This window comes from Apodemus sylvaticus, chromosome 1 (genome assembly GCF_947179515.1).
Source record: "Apodemus sylvaticus chromosome 1, mApoSyl1.1, whole genome shotgun sequence".
Classification (NCBI taxonomy): Eukaryota; Metazoa; Chordata; class Mammalia; order Rodentia; family Muridae; genus Apodemus; species Apodemus sylvaticus.
The window spans coordinates 199,719,931-199,747,371 of NC_067472.1; the positions used below are offsets into that span (position 1 = coordinate 199,719,931).

A 27,441-nucleotide genomic window follows, 5' to 3' on the forward strand; every position below is an offset into this window, starting at 1 on the left:
TAATCAATAAATCAAACAAAAATACCCAAATCCCCAAAACTAAAAATGAAACAACAGCACCAGTAGCCACTAACACAACAATACCCAACAGAATGAGAACTGTAAAGCAGAAGTTGGAGTGGGACCCACAGAAACCCCCACATATCATGGGTTATTGAGAAGGCTATTGTATTGATGCTCTATACAACCAGAATTAAAGTTCCTATTTTAGGAGGTAACACTTCTGTCATCAAAGAGGGATGTGTTGAGCTGGTACCTAACAATCTGATAGGTGGTAGGCTCTGGAGGAATAAAGAGTAACTTCTAATGGCCACAGGATTTCTTCTCAAAGATAAAAATGTTTTTAAAACAAATAGGGTGATGGGTGCATAATTTTAATGACATACTAAGAAAGCACTACTAGATTGTGTACTTTCAAAGAATGAGCTTAGTACATAAGTGTATTAGATACCTGGCCTCCAACCACTGAAGAATGGGGCATGTGTGCATAGAATATTAACATAGCACCATTGTGACCTCACAGCATGTACAGTGGTGGTTCTAGCATAGCAGTACTGCTGTATACTGAAGTATAGTTCAGTTGATACTGAACGTGCTGGACTGTTTAGTATTTTGTTCACAAGAGTTTTAAATCTGTTTTGTTTTATTATAGAATTTGGGAAGCAGTGATCAGCTAAAGGGAAGGGAAGAGAGGGAAAGTAGATCTTGGGTGGCCCTCAGGGGGCCCTGAGGCCCTAGGCCTCAATAATGGAGGAAGATCTTAGATATGATGTCCAGACAAGAAACGTCCCCCAAAGGAGACGCTGGTACACCCGTCTGTGGCATTCATGTTTGGGCTGTACATGCATAAATCGTCAGAGAAGGCGCAAATTTACCCTCTTTTATATCGGGTATGACCCTACGGGTCCTTTGCAGCGAGCAGCCAGTGTGGGTGACCTGGACAAAACTGAACGATTGATTCACTCCAGTCAACATCATGTGGATGAATCTGATAGGAGGAACAGGTAATGGGCATTGGAGTTGGGGAGGGGGAGGGGGTGGACAGTAGAGTAGGACCTGTCAGGCATTCTCAGAGCCAAGCAGGGAGAAAATCAGCTTCCAGGGCTCCATCCTAATGGAGGAGAGATGGTGTGCTTAGGTTCATTTCCATTGGGTCCCTGCATGGTCACTTGTTTAGTGCTCTGAGGCATAGGAGACCTGCACACCCTGGAACAGCAGCTCCTAGGCCTTAACCAAACTGCATCATTTTATTTTTATGTTTACACTTAAATTTTGTAGACAAACACACACAGCAAAACACACCCCCTCTCTCTTTCACACACACACACACACACATATACACAGAGAGAGAGAGAGAGAGAGAGAGAGAGAGAGAGAGAGAAACAAACACACACAAGTGTTGTGCCTATGTGCATTTTTGAAGCAACATGTGTGATAGAATCAAGTGCTGGATCCCCTGGAACTGGAGCTACACACAGTGGTGCAATGTGTGTGCTAGCAACAAAAACTGAGTATCCGAGAAAACAAAACTAGAGCTGTTAACTAGCAAGCCACCCGTCTAGATTTGTCTTACTTAATATATAGGCCATTAATAAATACTATTATTCAACAATGGAAAATTTATCATAAGATAAATCATCCACTTTAATGCAAAAAATCACTGAGAAATCTTAGGTCAATATGACCTGTGTTTGCGAATGGATCATACAAAGACATTTTGATCTCTGACCCTGTACCCCCATACTCACCCTAGGTACATGTTGTGCATGCATTGATACACATGTGAAGGAAAGAGATGGGCATTGTCTTCCTCTCACTTTCCCTTGTCCCACACATGTGGAGCTAAGTGTGTGATGGTCCGAGGACTCGCCACTGGACACTTGTCTTCTGCCGCACTGTGGGTTCTGGGGACTGACCTCAGGCCATCAGGCCTCCCTATGGGTTCCAGCACGTGGTCCCTCAGTTTTAGAGAGACATGTTCATTCAGCCAAATCCCTGGAATGTTTAATTTACTCTCTTGGAACACATTGACTCTCAGACTTTGCGTAAGTAAGTAAGTAGCTTTGGGGATCCCCTTATCCCCATATCTGCACTCAGATTTTCAGGGAAAGTGATTTACCAATTGAGTTCTTCCAATCACCCCAGCCCCTCATTCTTATTTTCTATTTTTACTCCGTTATAGTTTATGAAGGGGATCCAATGACACAACAGTAGATTTTCTGTCGTCCACATGATTCTTGATCATTTTGTAGTTCTAAGGGGTTAATAAGTCTTCAAGTTCAAGGTTCATGAAGAATAAATTATAAATTATAGTTTCAAGATATTCTCTTGCTTACTGATTGTTTTCTTTTAAAAAGACTGAATTGTCCAACTGTAGATTTTCAGTTGGTCCATTTATTCCCCACACATATTATTAGATATCTACTGTATAAAATACACATTCTACTCTCTTAACAGATCTTCCCATTTTTAGACAATTATGTTTTTCTGCCCAAAATTTCATTATATTCTAAAATTTAAATATGAAATGAAATGAACCATACTCTTTGAAACCCTAGTTTTTTTTAATATTTTTGTTTTCTATATTCTTTGTTTACATTCCAAATGATTTCCCCTTTCCCATATCTCCCCTCCCAATATGTACCATAAACCTTCTCCTCTCCATCCATTCTCCAATCACCTCCCTCCTTTTTTTCTCTGTCCTTATATTCCCCACCAATGCTAGATCAGTCCTTTTTAGGATCAGGACCCTCTCCATACTTCTTCATGGGAGTCAGTTGTTATGAAATGGAGTCATGGGCTTCATAGAAATCCCAAGTAGGAACTATTAAGTACCAGATAGTAGAGTAGGATTTAAATTCAGGCTGAGATAATTTAGTGGGAGCTTTTCTATGATCCAGACAGGCTGCTTTGTGCAGGATGAGAGCCTTGATAGAACTCCTGCCTTATGCAGATCAGCCGTGCATTATATCCCTAGCACAGCAAATGAACATCTGGGTAGACATAACCAAGTAAGGAAACTCCAGTTCCTTGCTTACATCAGAAGGAAATTACCTCCATACTATGTAGCACTTAAAGGTGATGGGGCTCTTATTTAGCATTCAGAAATGTTCCTAAATGTCCTTTCCTTTTGCAGGACATCACTGCATTATGCATGTGCCCACAACCATCCAGACGTGGTATTACTATTATTAGAAAATAACTCCAGCGTTAACATCCGGGATGATGAAGGCTGCACACCCTTGATTAAGGTAGCTATTGGACATCTGTTGTGGTCTGAAATGGATTAGAGGTTGTCCTTGTTTGGTTTCTGTGGCTGTAATAAAACATTGACCAAAAACAAGTCAGGAAAGGAAGTGGTTATTTGGTTTATATTTACAGGTCACAGTTCATTCTCAAGGGGAACCAGGGCAGGAGCTCAAAATCAGGAACCAGAGGGAAGAGCTAAACTAGAGATCATGGGCGAATGCAGCTTTTCCATGACTTTTACCAGGGCTTGCACAGATTATTTTCATACATCTGAGGACTTTCTCCCAGCTGTGCCCACAACCCTAAGACCCTGGGCTTTCCTACTTCCATCAAAATCAAAAATATATTCCACATAGTTGCCCAGAGGGAACTCTGATAGGGGAAGTTCCTCAAGTGACGATCTTTCCAGGTGTGTTAGCCTGTGTCAAACTGGCAAAGAGAACAAAAACTAACCAAACAACTAATCTCTGCACTGCAACAGCCAACCAGCACAGACCAGAATTCTTAGAAAATCTGGGTGCATTGGCAGAACCTTTAAATTCTGCTGCTTGTAAAACGATGTTGTGGGGAGATTCTAAAATCAGGTGAGTCTGGAGTACTTCAGACTTTATGTCAAAATAGATAATATGCATAACTGAAAATCTGTGTTTGCTTTAAGGGGAACTATTCAGTGTGATGGTAGAAATGTCTCTCTTGGATTCCTTGAATTGAAGATATATATTCTTTTTTTGTCCAATTTCTACAGGCTGCCCAGCAAGGCAATATACATTGTGTTTCTGTATTGCTCGACTACAATGCTGATCCAAATGTGATGGATATTATTGGGAATACAGCCTTCCACCATGCTGTATCCAGGGGTAACCTACCCATCGTAAAAATGCTTCTAAAGCACAATGTAGATATTGAAGCCAAAACAAAGGTAAAGATCACTCAACTTCATTCCCAGTGCACTTCTAGCAGTGACACTCACATCTATATGCTATGTGCAGAAGTTCAAGCATTCTCAATGAATCTGTTCACAGGAACGCTGCTTTCTCCAAACATGTTTTTCATATTTTTGGTAGCTAGTTCAGAAAAACACGGCATAGCATATTTTGTCTCAGAATTGGCCTTGATTTTAACATTCAAAAATAAAGGATTTAGGACTACACATACACATCACATATACACAGACAATAAAAATAAATTCATTTCACGTTATATGATTATAGAATAGATAGAAATGTGTTGTTGCAAAGAAGGTACTGATGTGGGTTTGACTCAAGTATGAGAGTGCACTGGAAAGTGAGAGAGGTGACAGAAAAATTAGGAAATTTGATCATTGGAGAAAATTTTTTAAAAAATTATTTAATTTTTAAAAACTTTGATATACATAGGAGATGCTGTTGAGCTAGCAAGGTAATTCTTAGTTTAGCAAATAAATGTATTTCAAACACAGATTGTGAAACTCTGCTCCAGATCTTTCTGGAGTCCAGTTCTTCGACAGGGACATACCAAACTTTATGTATCAGGGCTGTGTCAATAGAGGGCCTACTCCATGGAGCTAAGTAGACTGGAAACACTGAGTGTTTGGGGAGAGTTCTGGAAGGGAGTGTTGTTCATAGATAATGTTGGACAGGGAAAAGGTGTGTCATAGGGAAAAAGCTGTGTGTGGGAAAGGGCAACTGGTGTTGTAGGATAAATGAACCCTTGTAACACTTTACAGTATATTTATGCTTACAAAATCTGTGATGAATTTTCATTGAGAAACAATTCATTTTGTAAAATGCAATATTCTTTCCTTTACAGTATGGCTTGACCCCCTTACAGCTTGCTACATTTGAACAGAAACCTGAAATGGTAGAATTTTTAGAAGCAATGTGTGCTACCGCACATGCACCGGTAGAGATAAATGGGTACAGTTTCTTCTTTTCTTCATTCTTAGTGCTGTTATTGAGAGTGACAATTGCTTAGGTCAGGAATATTAAAATGACAGGAAGATTTTGAGAAACTCAGAGGCACATAGTTAGAAACCTTAGCACACATGAAGTGGGAGCTGGAAAAGAGACTGTTTCAACACAACACAAGAACAGCACACACCAGGGATCACTACCTAGTTCAGGAGTTCAACTCATGAGCCTTCAACCAAACCAAAGGATAAGGTAGAACAATTGTTGCTCGACCATCATATTTTTGTTTTTGACAGTATTTGTCACTGAATTAAGGGTCATAGGTGTCATTGGCAAATGTTTTATCATGGATAAGCACCGATAGTCCCTAAGCCTGAAATTTTATAGTCTATGACCCTGAAGATGACATCATAATCACAGGTAACAAATAGTGTTTCCTAATGATCTGTTTAAGTTTGAAATGTCCAACTCAGCAGAAAATGAACTTTCGCTGGAAGATGTACTTTAAGAGACATAGTACAAGTACCCAGCTAGTTTGGTAATTCCACAGGTCAAGACATTTTTCTTCCCCATTTCAGATGGAGCTTTCAAAGTGGATATATAAGTAGTTCATTTCTTTCCACAGAGTCTGGTACTTTAGCATTTTCAATCTTGTCCTGAATTCTGTGAATGTTTAGCTCTGAAACAGCTTGTTGTTACAATGTATATGCCCTTTCCATATGAAATACACTTATGTATGCTTGAATTTTCTGTTTAGACTTATGTATACCTGTTTATTTTGAGCCATTATTCCCACATAATAGCTCTGTGTTTTACGATGAGCCTTGGTAGAGGTAGCTCACTCTCCTTTCAAATCTTTAATGCCTTTTGTAAAAACTTATTTTATTTTATTTTATTCTATTTTATTTTATTCACATTACATCTAGCTTAACTGACTCCCTCCTGGTCATCCATCCTACATTTCCTGTTCCTACATTTCTTTCTCTGATCCATCGCATATTTCTTTCTCTGTTCCTCTTCCACATCACCTCTGATCAGTTGGGGATCCCCTGTATGTCCCTACCATGGCAGTTTATATCTGCAAGGGTAGGCACTTCCTCTCTCTCTGAGTCCAGACAAAACAGCTCAGCTAGAAGGATATACCCCATGTACAGGCAACAGCCTTATCGATAGACCTATTCCCAGTTGATTGGTATCTGTGTGAAGACTTAGCTGTACATCTGCTACATGTGTCAGGAGGTGTCCGTCCAGTGCATGTTTGTTCTAGGATAGGTGGTTCAGTCTCTGAGAACCCTAAGTGTCCAGTTTATCTGATTCTGTTGGACCTCTGGGGTTCCTATCTCCCTCAGGCCTGGATTCCTTCCTCCTAGTCTTCCATAAGTGTCAACAGACATATTATATCAAGCACGTCTAATTTTGTCTTTAATGCTTTTGAAAAGTGTATTTGTGTGTGGTGGGGGTTTGTCTGAGCACTTTTGTTTGTGTTTGATTAAGAGCTTAGTATTCCTCATGTTTTCTCTTGAGAAAAGCTGGAAAGGATAGCAGTCAGCAATCACAGTCAATTGCTGAAAAGCAAATTCAACAGTGTTTGTCTATTCCTGTTGGCCCATGCATTTTATCCCGAACTGTGGAAGTAGAAGATACACAGATCTCTGTGAGTTAAGGCCATCATGGTCCATAGAGCAGATTTCATGCCTACATAGTGAGATCTCCTTCCAAAAAATACTGTTTGTAACCCTCTAGAGTAAGATAGAGTAGGGACTCAAATATAAAGTACTTAATACACTTGCCAAATGTTTTTCTTATGAATAGCACAATAATTATAACTTTTAAACCTATGTCACAGGACAGAGACACCAGCCCAGGAAACCGGAGTGAAGCATGTCAGCTTCAATGAAAGTAAGGTTTTTATAATGATTATTAATATAGCATATAGTAGCTGGTCCTATTACCTTAAATAAGAGTAGAGATTTTAGCTCCTTCTCCCACTGAGACCAGACAAGGCAGCTCTGCTTATGTTGGGTTAAATTGTGGCCAGAGAATGGCACTCAAGGGACAGCTTGCAGCTCAGCTCTGGGTTTAACTCTTTTAACAGTGGGGTTGAGACATGGTCTCACTAAATGTAGCTCTGTTTGTCTAGGAAATCACAGCAATCCATCTGCTTTTGCCTCCTAAGTATTGATATTCATATGATATGCGGCCAGACTCAATCTATAATTCTTTCCAGAACCATCAGCCTAGGTTTAAAAAGAATCATAAGAATTCATTTTCAAAACAATTGATTTTTTTCTGATCAGTTTTGTGCTCTCTATCAGTATGAGAGAGTTCATTTTACACACAATTGTGTGTGTGAATTTATATTTAGGCATTAATGTTTGATAAACTATTGTCATCTTTGATTTAAAATATAACAGTTCTCCATGAAGTCATTTGCTACAAATGAATATTTCTTCTAGAATAGTCTCCAGAATTGTCTCATAGAAATTGATACTAACATTGAATCTGATCATTTTTATAGGTAAGGTTTTTCTCTAGTTGTAATAAAATATATTTTGTTTTTATTTTCAGAAGTCTTTTGTTTTGAAGATGAAAGACCTTTGTCCTGGTAAGGTTTATTAACTATACAGTAATAGTAGATAAATTCAAAGAGAGGAAGCAAATTCTTGTTGGGAGTACTTTGAGACCTTTGTCTTACAAGTTTCACAGTATAATGCATGCTTATTCACTTGAAAACGTTCAGTGTGGTTCCTATGAACATGCCCATCACATTCCCCCACCATTTCCAAGAACCAACTCTGCAGTTTGGAAAAAGAGCCTGCTGGGATTAGCTAGGGACATGGCTGTCCATCTAAGCTTCCTTGGCTTTCCAAGCCTTACTGAATTCAATTTGTGAACTAAGACCCACACTAGTAGCTGTCATTTCAGGCATTTATCTTGTCAGTACGTTTACATAAATTGGGGTGGTTCTCCATTTTCAGTCATTACTACAGGATGCCAATGCATTTCTTTCCTCCTCTGACAACCAGCTTTACATGCAAAGGACCATTTTGTCAGGTGTAGCGTCTTTCGTAGTTGTTGGAAGGCACCCATGTCTTCCAGAATGCTCCATCCATCAATGATCTGTTCACATCTGTGTTCCACAGAAATGAATCCTTTCACTCTCAATCGATTATCTGAATGATGGTGTAACTAATATTTACCTCTCTACAAAGGGGGCTTTTGTCTTCCACCTCATTTGGACATGAGCATAGAGGTCAAGGCCTATCCATTCCTGTTTAGAAAATGGCTTGGTAGAAAATTTAAAGTTGTATTTCAAGCCAATTCTGTGCTCATTACGATTAATTACTTCCACAAGAGAGGACAATAATATTGAAAATGTTTGAAAATTTCCCAAATCATCAAAGCTAATGTTGAAAGTGAATATTCAAAACTTTTCAGTACTTAAAACTATTCAGACTCCTTTCAAATTACACATGTTAACTTCTATTTGGAATTCTGAACAGTTCCACAGTAAAACCACAAGTGCCCACTAGGTTTTATTGTCCTTTGCTCTTGTCATTATCTTATTAAATCATAGAAATGCTTGTTTGTCACAGAAACAGGCAGATTGTGATTTCAGGATTCATCCATGCATGAGTTATGAAGGAATGGCTTGAATAATGTGAAAGCTGTGGTGGGATTTTAAGAGTTCTAGAAATCTATTTGATGGTCCACAAATCAACCTTTTGGGTGGTAACATCATAGTCAGTGAAATATGCACAAGGTACCATGAGAGAAGGTGCTGTGCTGCTCCAGGGCCAAAGACTGACATTGAGTCTGTAGAGTAAAAATACCAGTCAGTACAACTATCAAAACAAAGGCTGAAGAGGTACTAGTAATTGTGTGTGTGTGTGTGTGTGTGTGTGTGTGTGTGTGTTCATGAGTGTGTGTGCATTTTTCTGTATCTGTGTATGGTTTTTTTTGGGCTAATTTTTGTGGGCTAAATTCTCCCCTATATTCCACATTAGGAAAAGTTGTAAAGAAAATGTCTCCAAATGTAATCAACTGGTTGAAGAACAAATTAATAGTTTTTTAATTTGTAATGTAATATAAATTAGGAAATCAAACAACAAAGAATTCAAAACCTTTCATTAATGTTTTATATGACTATTAAAATAACACTCTTAAAATATACCTCAGTGGAGTAAGACCGCGAGGACAGCTGAAATCCATCTTGAAAAACTCTTCCCAGGATAATATAGGTAAGAATATTGGTAAGTATTAATAATGATTCTATTCTAATTATAAAAAGAGTTTTGTTCCTGCTAGAATAGTAAGGTAATCAAGAATTCCAGTAGTTAGATCCTTTCTTTATTTGCTGCCAAACACTTTTTTTAAACATGTTATAAAAGTATATTTCAATTATAATAATCTAAACAAACAATAATATGCACCATGTTTTTGGTGGATATTTAAAATCCCGATTACATTTTAGAATTCTTAATATCCATCTACAAATTTCATGCACTTTCTTTTTTTTTTTAATTCTTTTTATTCGATATAATTTATTTACATTTCAAATGATTTCCCCTTTTCTAGCCCCCCCACTCCCCGAAAGTCCCATAAGCCCCCTTCTCTTCCCCTGTCCTCCCTCCCACCCCTTCCCACTTCCCCGTTCTGGTTTTGCCGAATACTGTTTCACTGAGTCTTTCCAGAACCAGGGGCCACTCCTCCTTTCTTCTTGTATCTCATTTGATGTGTGGATTATGTTTTGGGTATTCCAGTTTTCTAGGTTAATAACCACTTATTAGTGAGTGCATACCATGATTCACCTTTTGAGTCTGGGTTACCTCACTTAGTATGATGTTCTCTAGCGCCATCCATTTGCCTAAGAATTTCATGAATTCCTTGTTTTTAATGGCTGAATAGTACTCCATTGTGTATATATACCACATTTTTTGCATCCACTCTTCTGTTGAGGGATACCTGGGTTCTTTCCAGCTTCTGGCAATTATAAATAGGGCTGCTATGAGCATAGTGGAACATGTATCCTTATTACATGCTGGGGAATCCTCTGGGTATATACCCAGGAGTGGTATAGCAGGATCTTCTGGAAGTGAGGTGCCCAGTTTTTTGAGGAACCGCCAGACTGATTTCCAGAGTGGTTGTACCAATTTGCAACCCCACCAGCAGTGGAGGAGTGTTCCTCTTTCTCCACATCCTCGCCAACATCTGCTGTCTCCTGAATTTTTATTCTTAGCCATTCTGACTGGTGTAAGGTAAAATCTCAGGGTTGTTTTTATTTGCATTTCCCTAATGACTAATTAAGTTGAGCATTTTTTTAAGGTGATTGAACTTTTATTTTTATTTTTTTATTCGATATATTTTTTATTTATATTTCAAATGATTTCCCCTTTTCTAGCCCCCCACTCCCCAAAAGTCCCATATGCCCCCTTCCCTCCACCTGTCCTCCCACCCACCCCTTCCCACTTCCCCGTTCTGGTTTTGCTGAATACTGCTTCACCGAGTCTTTCCAGAACAAGGGGCCACTCCTCCTTTCTTCTTATACTTCATTTGATGGGTGGATTATGTTTTGGGTATTCCAGTTTTCTAGGTTAATATCCACTTGTTAGTGAGTGCATACCATGATTCACCTTTTGAGTCTGGGTTACCTCACTTAGTATGATGTTCTCTAGCTCCATCCATTTGCCTAAGAATTTCATGAATTCATTGTCTCTAATGGCTGAATAGTACTCCATTGTGTATATATACCACATTTTTTTGCATCCATTCTTCTGTTGAGGGACACCTGGGTTCTTTCCAGCATCTGGCTATTATAAATGGGGCTGCTATGAACATAGTGGAGCACATATCCTTATTACCTGCTTGGGAATCCTCTGGGTATATGCCCAGGAGTGTAAATATGATTCTCACAATGAGAGAAACACCACAGAGTTTATGCTTTCAGCAGCTGTCACCACAGCATCTCTCACACCTACATTTGCCTTTGGCAAGCACCAGCCAGAGAATAGTGTAGAGGAATCTAAATGACCCTCTTCGCATAAGCACGATGTGAAATAGCATTAGTGTAATGTGGGTGAGTTTCTTTTAAGTTATTTCAGCAATGGAGCGTTCTTTGTGGTGATAAGGATTGACAGAGACCCCTCACATGCCTAGCATAAGGTCTACCAGAGAGCCACTTTCTCAGCCCATTTCTTGGTGGGACAAATGCTCTGCTCTGGCCATGGGTAATGCATAGGAAGGTAGAGTGGAGTCTTACATACTATAAAGGAAGTAAACAAGAATTGTTCATGTGTTAGCTTGTTTGGAGGGCAGGCTTTTTACATAGAGTGATACTTGAGTCCACCAGTGTTTTATATGTGGAAATAAATTCAAAAATGTTTCATGTGAGGCATTAATCCCTTTGAATTGCTTCTTTGTGCCCAGGTTTCTTCCATGTGTCTTCCTGTGGAGTAATAGTTCAGTTCACATAACTACTAAGGTGGTCTTCCCATGGGAGGCAATGGAAGTTGATGCTGAACTTTTATGCACTGCACATGAGGTGGGACCAATGCTAGAACTGAGGGCCTCTAGCATGTTCCTCAGAAGAATTTGCAAAGAGTAATGCACTGATCTCTCTGGAGCTGTGTCACACTCGCAGCTGGAATTGCTTTGTAAAGGTCTTGGGTCTCCTGTGTTTAACTATGTTGCAATGACAGTCACCATAGACTGAGATTCCCTGTACTTAGGAGTGAATAGTCCTCCCCAGTGAAGGAAGTTCAAGTCAATACTTGGAGATGCCCCTTTCACTTCTGCACAAGATGGGTATGCTCACTAAGAATTCTACCAGCATCCCTAGGCCAGAGACAAAAAGCAGCAAAGGCAACACGAAGCTATCCTTTTCACAGTTCACTATGGGATAACAATACAGACTAAGGTGACACTTCTTCTGTCTGATAGTGCTCACCATCTTAAGTAGTTTGCACAACAATTTATCATAAGTAGTAACTGTTGATAAGGTTTTCTCTTTGTATTTTAAAAATAGAAGGAAGAGGAAAGGTAGATTTCCCCATATATTTAGTGCTTACAAATAAATATTCACTTTAAAGGCTTTTCTTAAATGGTTTCAAAGCATATAGGGTATCAAAAAATAGCCTTGGCACATGATAGTCATGTTTCCTACAGTTGTTTAATGACAAATTTTGCCTCTTTCTTTTGTAGCCAGTGATGAAGTGACAAGAAAATCACTGTGGTAAGAATATAGGCATTTTACAATATATTAATCTGTTGAAAACACAACATTCAGAACCTGAATGTCTTTGTCTCTGTGTAAGACAGTTTCAGCATCTTTATTTCTTCTGAAATCACATGCTGAATAACTATTTAGAGCAAAGCATGTTGAAATTACTGATTATATCTCTCACACAGCATAAAATGCTGACAAGAACTCATAGCTAGGGAGAAGATCCAGTAGTTAAAGTGTTTGCCATGCATGTGTTAGAATGAGAGTTTGGATACCAGAATCTACATGAGTTCTGATAGTCTCATGAGCTACTGTATCCTGGGGCCCTTATGGTGAGACAGGAGGTGATGACAGAGAATCCCCTAAAATTTACTTGATAGTTACCCTAGGGTTTCCATTAAAGAACAAGAGATCCAGCCACAAAACTAAGGTTGAAAGAAGGTTGCATGTTTTTGTTCTAAAGGCTTCCTGACAAACCTCCCATTGTTGTTCCTAGGTGTATAAAAGGAGACAAGGTCAGGTATACTTCCTCGAACGAGGTAAAATGCTTCTTTGTGAAATTAATTTTCCTATGATTTGTGTCTTCATTCAGCAGTAGTCTAACTATCTCAGTTTTATATGGAAAGGTGCTTCAGAGGAAACCATATTGAGGATGTGGAACTCTATAAATTTCAAGTGAGCAGTAAGTCCTTATGGGCAATGGTGGCCCAATGTGAGAATGGACTCAAAAGACAGTGAGTAGAAGACTGAGTGCAGTTTTCACGTAGTAGAAGATGTTTGATGTTTGACAAAGTATGGTTTGCAGAAAGAAATACACCTTAGACTGATTTAAATATGTGACTGTGATAATAGTCCAGAATACATTTTTAAGAACTCCAGATATTTAAATAATCCAGGAATCTCCAAAGTGCTTTTATCCTCAGCAAAATGCCTATAAGTTTTATCTGTCCTTGGACACTCCTATTTCAGGATCATATGTGAGAGCATCTCTAGTTTCTCCCTTTCATCTATATTTAGACTGAGAAGTAATTGTAGATATTTAGCAATGTGTAATATGTTCATGAAGTTTTCCTTATGAAGAGATTAGAGCATTTTCTATTTGATTCTTATAAGGGTATGTCGAAAGGTCTTCATATAGTTAAACAATAAGTGTCTTTCCCCAATTAGCCAGCATTTCTAGAAGCAGAGAGTCAAGCACTATATAGTTCCATTTAAGTTCTTCTTTTTGTGTTTGAAAATAATATACACTTATATTCTTTGTGTCACATTCAAATGCACAAAATGTTGTAGTGTTTTACTGAGATATTTCCATATTCAGTTTGAAGCCTCTTCATCACTATTAGTTGCTGGAGGTTGGGAAACCTGGTTCTGTATTACCTGTAACCCTAGAGGGAGGGGCTGTATGAATGATACATGACATTTGAATGACATTTGAATGTAACTCAGTGGACCAATGGGTTTCTGTCAAGCAGTTCCACAGGTACTAGGATATGGATAGCACTGGCAATTTAATTGGCATTTATTTATAAATGGACAATGTGCATTTTGTGCCCTCCAAAAATGGAAGAAAAGGTTTTATTAATTTAATTAACTGTCAAAAGAGGTTTTATTAATATTAATGATCATCTTATACAAGATGTAGAAAATTTGACACATGATGAAGTGAGCCTAGTTCACCAGAAGAACAAGTTCCTGTTTCTCGTGTCATGATTTTCTCTTCACTAGCATAAATATTTTTACATCTTGAGGATATCCTAGCAATTTGTAAAAAGATCAGCATATTAGGAGACATTTCACATTTAATGGTTTTTACTTTTCATGTGTCAATACCCTGTGATTACTAAGGAATAAACTTGATTTGAAAGCATGCATACAAAACCAAGTGTTAATTCAAGAACCAAACAAAAAGTTAACTTTCTTCTTTTGCCCTGCAGGAAGCATCTAGCAAACCTGTACCTAGACCCCAGAAGCGGATGCAGAAGGTTTTTACAAAATCTGAAGTTTATGTATGTTCTCAGGGAGAGCCAATACCTGACAGTTATGAAGAAAAAGCATCCGTAATGGTAATTCTCTCTAATTCTATAAGTAATAGATTTGCTTGTTGGGAAGGGGAAGGATGTGTGTGTGTGTGTGTGTGTGTGTGTGTGCCTGTGCCTTGAGTACTGCCAGTAGTATCAGGGAAGAGAAAGCCAGCCTTGAACGTTCCTTTCAAGTCCTTCATATCCTCACTCCTTGCCAGTCACTGGCTTAGGCAGTGCTTCTCAATTTCATTAATACTGTGACCCTGGCATAGAGTTCGTCATGTTGTGGTGACTCCCAACCATAAAATTGTTTTTGTTGCTACTCCTAACTGTAGGTTTGATAATGTTATCAGTTGTAATGTCATATTTGTGTTTGCAGAAGGTCTTAAGGTAACTTGTGAGAGTCTGTTCTATGCCCCTCCTCCAGTTGTTTATGACAGACAGGTTGAGAACCAATGTTCTAAAGTGTAAGTGATAGGAACTTAGACTATGGAAGCAAAAGAAAAAAACAGAAAATGAGCATGTTTGTAACACAGTGAGGAGAACTCATATAATTGCAGAAAATAGGCAATACAGGCTCCTGGAAGTAGGTAGAGTCAACATGAAAGCAACCAATGTACTTGTGTTTCCTTTCTTAGATCGACTGACTTTAAGTTTGTGAATGTTTGGCATGTGTATTCTGTCTGTGTAGCATGTGTGTGTGCTTCTCACAGACATCAGGAGAGGTCATTTCATCCCCTGGGCTTGGTATTCCAAAATTTTGTTAACCAACATTTGTGTATTACAAATCAAACTAAGATGCTGGGCTAGAGCTATACTGCAAGACTTTTCCAGCACACAGAGTGAATATGTTTGATATGCAAATGATTTAAAGTATCATCAGGGGAAACAAGTAGTCAGTCTTAGAATATTTGTTAAACCAGTTTCTTTTTGGAGGCAGTCAGGGCTATGAGTTTTCCTCTTAGCACTGCTTTCATTGTGTCCCATAGATTTCGGTATGCTGTGTCTTCATTTTCATTATATTCTAAAAATGTCTTTGATTTCTTTATTTCTTCCTTGACCAAGGTATCATTGAGTAGAGTATTGTTCAGTTTCCATGTGTATGTGGGCTTTCTGTTGTTTTTTGTTGCTACTGAAGATGACTTTTCTCTATTGTGATCTGATAGGAGGCATGGGATTAGTTCGATCTTCTTATATTTGTTGAGTTCTGTCTTGTGACCAATTATATGATCGATTTTGGAGAAGGTACCATGATGTGCTGGGAGAAAGGTTTATTCTTTTGCTTTAGGATGAAATGTCCTATGTATATATATCCATTAAATCCAAGTTGTTCAAAGCTTCAATTAGTTTCACTGGGTCACTGTTTAGTTTCTGTTTTCCTGATCGGTCCATTGAGGAGAGTGGAGTGTTGAAGTCACCCACAATTATTGTGTTAGGTGCAATGTGTTCCTTGAGCTTTAGTAAAGTTTCTTTTATGAATGAGGGTGCACTTGCATTTGGAGCATAGATGTTCAGGATTGAGAGTTCTTCTTGGTGTATTTTTCCTTTGACCCGTAAGGAGTGTTCTTCCGTGTCTCTTTTGATGACTTTAGGTTGAAAGTCAATTTTATCTGATATTAGAATAGCTATTCCAGCTTGTTTCCTGAGACCACTTGCTTGTAAAATTGTCTTCTGGACTTTTACTCTAAGGTAGTATTTGTCTTTGACACTGAGGTGTGTTTCCTGTATGCAGCAAAATGTAGGGTCCTGTTTGTGTATCCAGTCTGTCTATGTGTTTTTATTGGGGAATTGAGTCCATTCATGTTAAGAGATATTAAGGAATAGTGATTATTACTTCCTGTCATTTTTGATGTTATTTTTTAAATTTGATTGGTTATCTTCTTTTGGGTTTGATGAAAGAAGGTTACTATCTTGCTTTTTCCAGGGTGTAGTTTCCCTCTTTGTATGTGTGTTTTTCCCCTATTATTCTTTGTAGGGCTGTGTTTGTGAAAAGATATTGTGTAAATTTGGCTTTGTCATGGAATATCTTGGTTTCTCCATCTATGGTTATTGAGAGTTTAGCAGCCTTCTTTATAATAGCCAGAAACTGGAAAGAACCCAGATGTCCCTCAATGGAGGAATGGATACAGAAAATGTGGTATATCTATACAATGGAATACTACTCAGCAATTAAAAACAATGATTTCATGCAATTTTTAGGCAAATGGTTGGAACTGGAAAATACCATCCTAAGTGAGGTAACCCAATCACAAAAGAATACACATGGAATGCAATCACTGATAAGTGATAAGCTCTGAATACTCAATACACAATTAGCATATCTAATGATTCCCAAGAAGGAAGGAAGGAGAGGGCCCTGGTCTTGGAAAGGCTTGATCCAGCATATTAGGGGAGTACCAGGACAGAGAAATGGGAGGGGGTGATTGGGGAATGGGCAGAAAGAAGAGGGCTTATGGGACATATGGGGAGGGGGGAACTGGGAAAGGGGAAAGCATTTGGAATGTAAACAAAGAATATAGAAAAAAAGAAAAAAATATGTCTTTCATAATTATCAGTTCATCTGCCTAGATGGTCCAACTATGGAAAAGGAAGATATAGGTTGAGATTGTTTTCTGCTGATAGTGCATCAAGTAAACAACTCTGGAATCTGACTTGTTCTTTGTATAAGGGAAACTTATCATCATGATGAACGCTATCACTTCTATTCCATGTCTACATATACATGTGTGTATAAACTTGTTGAACAGGAATTTCAGTTGTCTTCTATAGTCTGTAGCTAAGGTAGTACATGACTTGCTAACTGCCCTTCGTAAGGCTGTTAGAAATGATCAGCATTAATTACTCCTCTGAGGTTTGAGTCATAACCTCACCTAGGCTAAGGACTTTAGGGGCTTGGGTTTGGTAAGAAAATGTAAACGACCTTATGATTATTAGGTCTGTAGAGGAGTTCTACCAAACAACAAAGAAAATTGAAAAAATCTTTTACCTACAGTTTTGATAATTTATAAAATGTTTTGTCAAATAAAAAGGCATGACTCTCACAGCTCATTTCACATTAATGAGGCCCTGTACTGTGACCATCCCCCAAACTGGTTGGCTCATGACCCTCAGGTCTGTAATTTGGAGTGTTATATAAATAAATATGGTTTTATAATGTCCATTTGATGGTATTGATAATAATTGCATGTGGAGCATTAAGTTTCTCCATTGCTATTTGCAGCATATTCTGGATGCTGTGGTTTAAAGTCACCGTGTTCCTGACATCATGTCCAGCATATGCATGTCTGAGTTTCATTTAACAATTTTGAGAAATACTGGAGTCACTAGGCTCCTGGGCAGGTGTCTAGAAATAAAAATTGCCTACTGTTCTTGCTAAAAGAAAAAGAATATTTGTTAATTTCCTGGACCCCTGGTTTCAGCCTTCATATTTTACCCATTGAAGTCCTAAGGACTCATAGGCAGGGTGTACACAATAGGATACTGTGTGCATGGGTGCACAACTTTAATATATGAACTCATAAAGCAGACAGGATATTCTCTTTCAGTTTAAAGACAATGTGTTCTTAATATCTTTGGGGAGTAGGGGAAGGCAAGGTGAATTTAGAGTATCAAATGAAAACTAATAGGAGTCAGTCTTCTCCCACTATTTTAGTCTCAGGTATGAAATTCCAGTTGTCAGTAATGCTGGCAAATACCTTTATCTACTTAGCCATCTCACTGGCACTCTGATTTACACTTTGACTGAAAATACTTTAGTATTAACACACACACACATACACACACACACACACACACACACACACACCCTGTATTATAAAAAGTGTGTGTGTTATTTAACATTAACATGCTTCCTACCTGGTACATGGAAGGATCAGACAGAGAGACATGGATTCTCCTGTGTTAGAACACTTGGCCACTCTTTGGAGGTTTACCTTTCAGGTTATGGCCTAGGTAGCACAAGGTTGTCAGTGGTAGATTTCAATGGTTATGACTACTTGTGGTACCGGTTCTGTGTTATCTGCTTCCTGGTCTACCAGCATGTGAGAAACAACAGATTACTTCCACAAACCAGGGCACCCTGTTGCCTTCCTTGAAGTAACTGACTGATGTTCTCCATCAGATATTTTGTCACAGCAACTACAGAAGCAAGTAAAAAGTAATAGCCCTCCATTCTGTTTTAATCCCCATTCAGAAGGCACAAAGGCAGAAGAAGGGTCTGTTTGCAGATCTTACTTGCACCACTTACTCCATTACATACTGTTAACAACTAGCTCAGCACCTTAATCTGAACCCTCTGAAGTCACCATTTTAAAAGTGGCAGAGTAGACAAAATTATTCCACCTAATGAAATCATTAGAAACTGTAAATTTACTATTGTCACAAACCAAACTCAAAAGTTCTTCATGTGAAAATTCTTTGTTTAGCTCCGTACCCCACTTTTTTAAATTTTTTTTATTCGATATATTTTTTATTTACATTTCAAATGATTTCCCCTTTTCTAGCCCCCCACTCCCCGAAAGTCCCATAAGCCCCCTTCTCTCCCCCTGTCCTCCCACCCACCCCTTCCCACTTCCCCGTTCTGGTTTTGGGTTATTTGGTTCTCTAGGTTCTACTTTCTTGAGTTCTTTGTATATATTAGATATTAGCCCTCTGTTGGATTTAGGGTTGGTGAAGAACCTTTCCCAATCTCTTTGTTGACGTTTTGTCCTTTTGACAGTGTCCTTTGCCTTACAGAAACTTTGTAGTTTTATGAGGTCCCATTTGTCAATTCTTGATCTTAGAGCATAAGCTATTGGTGTTCTATTCAGGAACTTTTCCCCTGTGCCCATACCCTCCAGGGTCTTCCCCAGCTTCTTTTCAATTAGTTTCAGTGTGTCAGGTTTTATGTGGAGGTCCTTGATCCATTTGGAGTTGAGCTTAGTACAAGGAGATAAGAGTGGATTTGATTCACATTCTTCTGCATGCTGAACTCGAATTGAACCAGCACCATTTGTTGAAAAGACTATCTTTTTTCCACTGGATGCTTTCAGTTCCTTTGTCGAAGATCAAGTGACCATAGGTGTGTTGGTTCATTTCTGGGTCTTCAATCCTATTCCATTGATCCGCTTGCCTGATATTGTACCAATATCATGCAGTTTTTATTAGTATTGCTCTGTAGTAAAGTTTAAAGGCTGGGATACTGAATCCCCCTGAAGTTCTTTTACTGTTGAGAATAGTTTTAGCTATCCTGGGTTTTTTGTTATTCCAGATGAATTTAAGAATTGCTCTTTCTAGCTCTATGAAGATTTACACTTCAAGTGATTTCCCCTTTTCTGGCCCCCCACTCCCCAAAAGTCCCATAAGTCCCCTTCCCTCACCCTGTTTTCCCACCCAACCATTCCCACTTCCCTGTTCTGGGTTTGCCCTATACTGCTACACTGAGTCTTTCCAGAACAAGGGGCCACTCCTCTGTTCTTCTTGTACCTCACTGGATGTGTGGATTAGGTTTTCGGTATTCCAATTTTCAAGGCTAATATCCACTTATTAGTGAGTGCATACCATGATTGATCTTTTGACACTGGGTTACCTCACTTAGTATGATGTTCTCCAGCTCCATCCATTTGTCTAAGAATTTTATGAATTGATCGTTTCTAATGGCTGAATAGTACTCCATTGTGTATATATACCACATTTTTTTGCATCCATTCTTCTGTTGAGGTATACCTGGGTTCTTTCTGGCTTCTGGCTATTATAAATAGGGCTGCTATGAACATACTGGAGCACATATCCTTATTACATATACCCAGGGGAATCCTCTGGGTATATGCCCAGGAGTTGGTGTAGCAACATCCTCCGGAATTGACGTGCCCAATTTTCTGAGGAACCGCCAGACTGTTTTTCAGAGTGATTGCATCAATTTGCAACCCCACCAGCAGTGGAGGAGTGTTCCTCTTTCTCCATATCCTCACCAACACCTGCTGTCTCCTGAATTTTTAATCTTAACCATACTGAGTGGTGTAAGGTGAAATCTCAGGGTTGTTTTGATGTGCATTTCCCTAATGACTAATGAAGTTGAGCATTTTTTAAGATGCTTCTCCATCATTCGAAGTTCTTCAGGTGAAAATTCTTTGTTTAGCTCTGTACCCCATTTTTAATAGGGTTATTTGGTTTTCTGGGGTCTAACTTCTTGAGTTCATTGTATATATTGGATATTGGCCCTCTTTCTGATGTAGGGTTGGTGAAGATCTTTTCCCAATTTGTTGGTTGCCAATTTGTCCTTTTGATGGTGTCCTTTCCCTACAGAAACTTTGTAATTTTATGAGGTACCATTTGTCAATTCTTGATCTAAGAGCATAAGCCATTGGTGTTCTGTTCAGGAACTTTCCCACTGTACCGATGTCCTCAAGGGTCTTCCCCAGTTTCTTTTCTACTAGCTTCAGAGTGTCTGGCTTTATGTGGAGGTCCTTGATCCATTTGGAGTTGAGCTTAGTACAAGGAGATAAGGATGGATCAATTCGCATTCTTTTGCATGCTGACCTCCAGTTGAACCAGCACCATTTGTTGAAAAGGCTATCTTTTTTCCATTGGATGTTTTCAGCTCCTTTGTCAAGGATTAAGTGGCCATAGGTGTGTGGGTTCATTTCTGGACCTTCAATCCTGTTCCACTGGTCCACCTGCCTGTCACTGTACCAATACCATGCAGTTTTTAACGCTATTGCTCTGTAGGATTGCTTGAGGTCAGGGATACTGATTTCCCCAGAATTTCTTTTGTTGTTGAGTATAGTTTTAGCTATCCTGGGTTTTTTGTTATTCCAGATGAATTTGAGAATTGCTCTTTCTAGCTCTGTGAAGAACTGACTTGGGATTTTGATGGGGATTGCATTGAATCTGTATATCGCTTTTGGCAAAATGGCCATTTTAACTGTATTAATCCTTCCGATTCATGAGCATGAGAGATTTTTCCACTTTTTGAGGTCTTCCATTTCATTCCTCAGAGTGTTGAAGTTCTTGTCATACAGATATTTCACATGTTTAGTAAGAGTCACCCCCAGGTACTTTATACTGTTTGTTGCTATTATAAAGGGTGTCATTTCCCTAATTTCTTTCTCAGCCTGCTTATCCTTTGAGTATAGGAAGGCTACTGATTTGCTTCAGTTGATTTTATAACCTGCCACTTTGCTGAAGCTGTTTATCAGCTGTAGGATTTCTCTAGTGGAGTTTTGGGGTCACTTAGGTAGACTATCATATCATCTGCAAATAATGATAGTTTTACTTCTTCCTTTCCAATTTGTATCCCTTTGACCTCCTTATGTTGTCTAATTGCCTGAGCTAGTACCTCAAATACAATATTGAAAAGATAAAGAGACAGGGAGCAGCCCTGTCTAGTCCCTGATTTTAGTGGGATTGCTTCAAGTTTCTCTCCATTTAGTTTGATGCTGGCTACCGGTTTGCTGTATATTGCTTTAACTATGTTTAGGTATGGGCCTTGGATTCCTGTTCTTTCCAAGACTTTAAGCAGGAAAGGATGCTAAATTTTGTCAAATGCTTTTTCAGCATCCAATGAAATGACCATGTGTTTTTTTTTCCTTGAGTTTGTTTATGTAGTGGATTGCATTGAGGGATTTCCGTATATTGAACCAACCCTGCATCCCTGGGATAAAGCCTACTTGATCATGGTGGATGATTGTTTTTTTGATGTGTTCTTGGATTCAGTTGGCAAGAATTTTATTGAGTATTGATTTTTTTGCATTAAAGTTGATGATTTATCTTATGATAAATTTTCTGGGTTCGAGGCCAGCCTGGTCTATAAAGTGAATTCCAGGACAGCCAGGAATTCACAGAGAAACCCTGTCTCGAAAAACCAAAAACAAATAAAAAAACAAAACAAAAGAATGTGAGCCTGAGCTACATTACCCAGAAAAAAAGGCAAAGGAAAAAAACACACACCATTCTTTTATTCATAACTGGCTCAAGCATATTTACAGAATGAGGAGGAAGTAATGAGTCAGGTAACACAGGTCATATGAAAACGTGCCTCTGTCCAAAAAATACCACATGCTCTGCTGTGTTCATGTCCATCGTTCTCAGGGAATAGAGTGAACTGAATTTCTCACATGATCCATTTGAACAGTGTGAACACACATGTAACATATCTGCTTCCTCATTCTCTTTCTTTGATCAACAGTGCTTCTTTTTTTATTTCATTAGATATTTGCTTTATTTACATTTCAAATGGTATCCCATTTCCTTGTTACCCTTCCAAAAGCCCCTATCCCATCCCCCTCCCCCTGCTTACCAAACCCTACCTCCACTTTCCTGACCTGGCATTCCCCTACACTGTGGGATCGAGCCTTCACAGGACCAATGGCCTCTCCTCTCATTGATGACTGAAAAGGCCAGCCTCTGCTACATATGAAGCTGGAGGCATGGGTCCCTCCATGTGTACTCTCTGGTTGGTGGTTTTGTACCTGTCAGTTCTGGGAGTACTGGTTGGTTCATATTATTGTTCCTCCTATGGGGCTGCAAAATTCTTCAGTTCCTTGGAGCCTTATTCTAGCCCCTCCGCTGGGGACTCTCTGTTCAGTCTATTGGTGGCCTGTGAGCCATGGGTATTTTGATCCACCTTCTAAGAAGGATCAAAGTATGCACACTGTGGCTTTATTTCTTCTTGAGTTTCATGTGGGTTGTGAGTTGTATCTTGGGTATTCAAACTTTTGGGCTAAAATCCACTTATCAGCAAGTGCATACCTTGTTTGTTCTTTTGTGATTGGGTTACCTCACTCAGGATGATACTTTCTAGTTCCATTCGTTTGCCTAAAAATTTCATACATTTATTGCTTTTAATAGCTGAGTAGACCTCCATTGTGTAAATGTACCACATTTTCTGTGTCCATTCCTCTATTGAAGAACATCTGGGTTCTTTCCTGCTTCCGGTTATTAGAAATAAGGCTTATCTGAACATAGTGGATCACGTGTCCTTATTGCATGTTGGAGCATCTTTTGGGTATATGCCCAGGAGTGGTATAGCTAGATCTTCAGGCAGTACTATGTCCAGTTTTCTGAGGAACTGCCAAACTGATTTCCAGAGTGGTTTTACCATGATCAACAGTGTTTCTTACCTTGTTTTGTTGAATCTTCTCTGTGTTATATTCCTTGACAATTCAGAGTATATTTTTGAGTATGAGTTTTTCATGAAAGTAGCATATACCAAGCCTGGTACTGAAAGGCTAAAGTAGACTGCTAAGCTTTGAGTTTCATGGAGATGTAAGCAATAACAAATGTATGGAGACCTTATTTGTTATCTTATAAAAGTCCATGAGGCTTCCCATTTGCCATGCAGAATCAAATCCATTTTCAACACTCACATTTTCTAAATTTATCTGGTTGAATCAATGGGTTTTCTGAGTATCCTAACTAAGCTAGCGTTAGGGAATTTAATCCCTTGTATTGTGTCCCAATCCCCCAATCCACTGGGTAAAATCCCTTCACAGCTTGGAATGAATCCTTCAGACTTTTCAAGTCACTCCTACTGCAACTACATGATGGTTATGTTAGTTACTGGCTATTGCTGCGACAAAATACCATGGGAAAGACAACTTCTAGAAGAAAGGGTGCATTTCAAGTACAGTTCCTGGTTCCAGTTGGATACACACATCACCATCACAGTTCAGGCAGACAGGCATGGTACTGAAGCAGGAGATGAGAGATCACATCTTGACCTACACAGGAAAGAGAGAACTTTGTGGAAATGGCACCAGTCTACTGAAATCTTAAATGCCATTCCAGTGACATAAATCCTATAAAAATCCAGAACTCATAATCATTTCCAAAAGAGTTCAGCCATCTGGAGAGAGCAAGCATTATATGATCCCATGGGACTGTTGACATCCAAGCAGCCACAGCGGTGGGGATCAGGTCATTATGTACATCCTCTTGGTGTACTAAAGTCCATGGTGTTGCAGGATATTTGATCATGCTGTACTTGTGCTTTATTGTGTTGTTTACTCAATAAACCCATTTCTAGTTATTGTGTGGCTCAGCTTTTGCACAGAACTTTAATCTCTCTAGCCAGAATACAGACACTTCCTTAGTAAACACCTTAATCCTGAACAATCAAGGTCAAATTAGTTTGTGGAATTAAGTGCCTTGTTTGAGAAAGATATGTAATTGCATGGCAGTGAAAATGATGAATCAGAGAAGGATTTGACAGAACAAGGCATTCCCAAGTCTCTCAAGAAGAAAGAGGAAGTGGAAGCTACTTGAAGGGTAGTGTAGAGATAGAGAGGAAATAAAGAGAAGGAGGGAGAGAGAGGGGGGGGAGTTAAGGGGAGAGGAGCCCAAATGAGAGGAGAGGAGAGAGGAGGAGAGGGAGAGAAGAGGCATTTTTTTATTTTATATATCTTTTATTTACATTTCAAATGATTTCCCCTTTTCTGGCTCCCCACTCCCTGAAAGTCCCATAAGCCCTCTTCTCTCCCCCTGCTCCCCCCTCCCCCCTCCCATTTCCCTGTTCTGGTATTGCCCAATACTGCTGCACTGAGCCTTTCCAGAACCAGGGGACACTGAGAGGAGGCATTTTTTACCTGGAGCCTTTTAGACAGACATATTGAAGAGAGAAACAACAAGGCCCAAGTGAAGGCAAAATGAACCTGAGATTATGAAAGAATCAGAAGATTAGAAAAATTGCTAGTTTGAGGCCAAGCAGAGCAAAATGTCACAGGCCCAGAGAGAATCCAAACTGAATCAGTTACCATAGAGAGGAGCTTTGAGCTAGAACAGCTGAGTTGAATCTGTTAGAAAGAGATGAACAGCCAGAAACAATGGCGTATTAATTCAGCAGTAAGTATGAGAGAATAAAAATATTCTAGCCTATGCTAAATTTTACAGAAGCTATAACCTTCCAGGATTCGGTCTAGGTTAGGACTTGGAGGCAATAAGCCTCAGAGATTACAATTTCACCTAGTGAATAAAAGTTATAGAATCCACACCTGGAACTCAGCAATTGTCTTCTGGTGTAGGTGGTGACATACGTTGTTCATGCATTTCAAAATTCCTTTCCTTTGTTCTGGTATCCCAGGATCCTAATGGGCAACTGAGAAAGGCTATACATTGGGGAAGGGTTAATATGGTACAGAAGAGAGAGGTTCATTTTGTTCCCAAAGCACCTCACTGTCCCATTCTCTTAGTCTGGCAGAATTCAAAATTCAGGACCTAAAGAGAGGAGATGATACCTTTTGCCCTTTCTTTTTATATCTTTCCATTTTACAGAGAATGATGTTATGTAGCAAAAAGCAGGAGAAAGGAAAGCATAAATCTGAGCAGATCCCTTACAAAGATTTCTAGAAACTCTGGGCCTTTTACCCAAGCATAAAGGAAGCAGAGGTTGCTGAATATCAGTGAGTGTAGTTAGTGATGAAGTTGGTGTGAATACAGAAACATTTTGGGGACTATAAGTCATGATTCTGACATTAGCAGACTGATGCTCAAATAAATAAAATCAGTAAAAATTTTAAATCAAAAGTAACATTGCCAATTTTCCTAATAGGTTGAAGGATATAAACCAGAAAATTGCCATCAAATACATCAAGAGCATAGAATTTCTGTGCCCGAGGCTCCTGTTGCTGTTGAACCAACGCCTACCACCAGTGCTGCTGATATTGGGGCAACTATGGATATTGAGCTAACACCTTCCACCAGTGCTGCTGTCATTGGGGCAACAGTTGGCATTGAGTCAACTCCTTCCCCCAGTGCTACTGACAGCGAGTTTTCTGGCAGGAGGAGATTTTCTGTCACTCCCAGAGAAAACCTTGAGTTTCTTGAATGGCTAGACAGAGGAATCATGCAGTTGAACATGGAAATTGAGGCAACTTCTTCCCAAAGTAATGCTGACAGGGATGTTCCTGCTGATACTGAGCCAATTCCTCCTACCAGTGCTGCCAGCAGCAGAGCTCCTGCTGACATTGAAATAACTCCTTCCCAATGTGCTGCTGACAGTGGGGCTATTGCTGAAGTTGAAGCAACTTTTGCTCCAGGTCCTACTGACATTGCTGAGTCAGATGAGACACATGACTCAGAAACAGCTAGTGACATTGAGTTAGATTCCATAAGTGATTTAGCCGTTTACATGGAGCATGCAAGGGACACGCCCTGGGCTGACCCAGAGCCTACTCCTGGTCCCCACACTTGTTATTCCATAGACTCCACTGAAAGAGCTGACCTGAACAATTTGACCTTGCTCAAAGCACAAGACAAGTATGATAGCTTTTCTTTAGATGAGGAACCTATTCCTGTTTCTGACCTAGATGAACATCTGGCCCCTACTCAGGATGCTAACGTTTTTTATGATAATTTACTGTCAGTTGACCACACTGGCCATAGCAAGACCACTGTCAGGGAGCCTGGGTATCTCCCGGAGCAAGAGAACCTACTGATGATGTTAATGCCCTTCCTGTGGCTCCTGGCATACCTCTTATCAATAATTGCAGGGATAAGTAATCTCTTTCAACAAGTGTGGCATGAAGAAAATGGCCAAGGACCTCCCACTAACAGAAAAGAAGGGTCAGGTAAGTTAGAGCACAGTAGTTGCTAAAATAGATTTCCTTTTCCCAATTTACTGAACATTCTTCACATAGTGTAACAAAACCAGTTGAGACCAACACAACTGACCATGGAAAGTTGATTGGTACTTGGTTGTCTCCCATTCTGGAATGAGGACATTTTTTTCACTCCCAGGGAAAACCTTGTGTTTTCTGAATGGCTAAGCAGAGAAATCTTCCTCTTAAACATTAGTATCTATTTATCTCTGTTTTCTGAACTCTGACTTGTGAGGATAGCATCAGCCTGGGAACAAGCATTCCAGAAGAAGCAAAATCTGAGAATAAAATTATCAAAATAAGCCTGCACCTTCTCACAGTTTCTCATTAAGTTGATTCTGATGATATTGACACTGATGTTACTGATGCTGATGGTGACAATACCACCAATGATGTGCCTGATGATACTATTGATGCTTCTTGCTTTCCTTCTAGTTGCTGCTGCAGCTGATCATCTGACCCTTGAAACAGGGGATACAACACACTAA

At 39.3% G+C, this 27,441-nt stretch overlaps 1 protein-coding gene across 1 annotated transcript; it reads left to right on the forward strand.

Annotated features, from left to right (window-relative positions):
- The first annotated feature begins 747 nt into the window (after window positions 1–747).
- On the forward strand, window positions 748–27,441 carry LOC127671140 (uncharacterized). Its single transcript, XM_052165850.1, has 10 exons — window positions 748–1,004; window positions 3,137–3,251; window positions 3,995–4,168; window positions 5,038–5,130; window positions 6,992–7,037; window positions 7,707–7,743; window positions 9,318–9,391; window positions 18,321–18,421; window positions 25,906–26,923; window positions 27,389–27,441. The coding sequence occupies exons 1-10, from the start codon at window positions 748–750 to the stop codon at window positions 27,439–27,441; spliced, it is 1,968 nt and encodes a 655-aa protein (XP_052021810.1).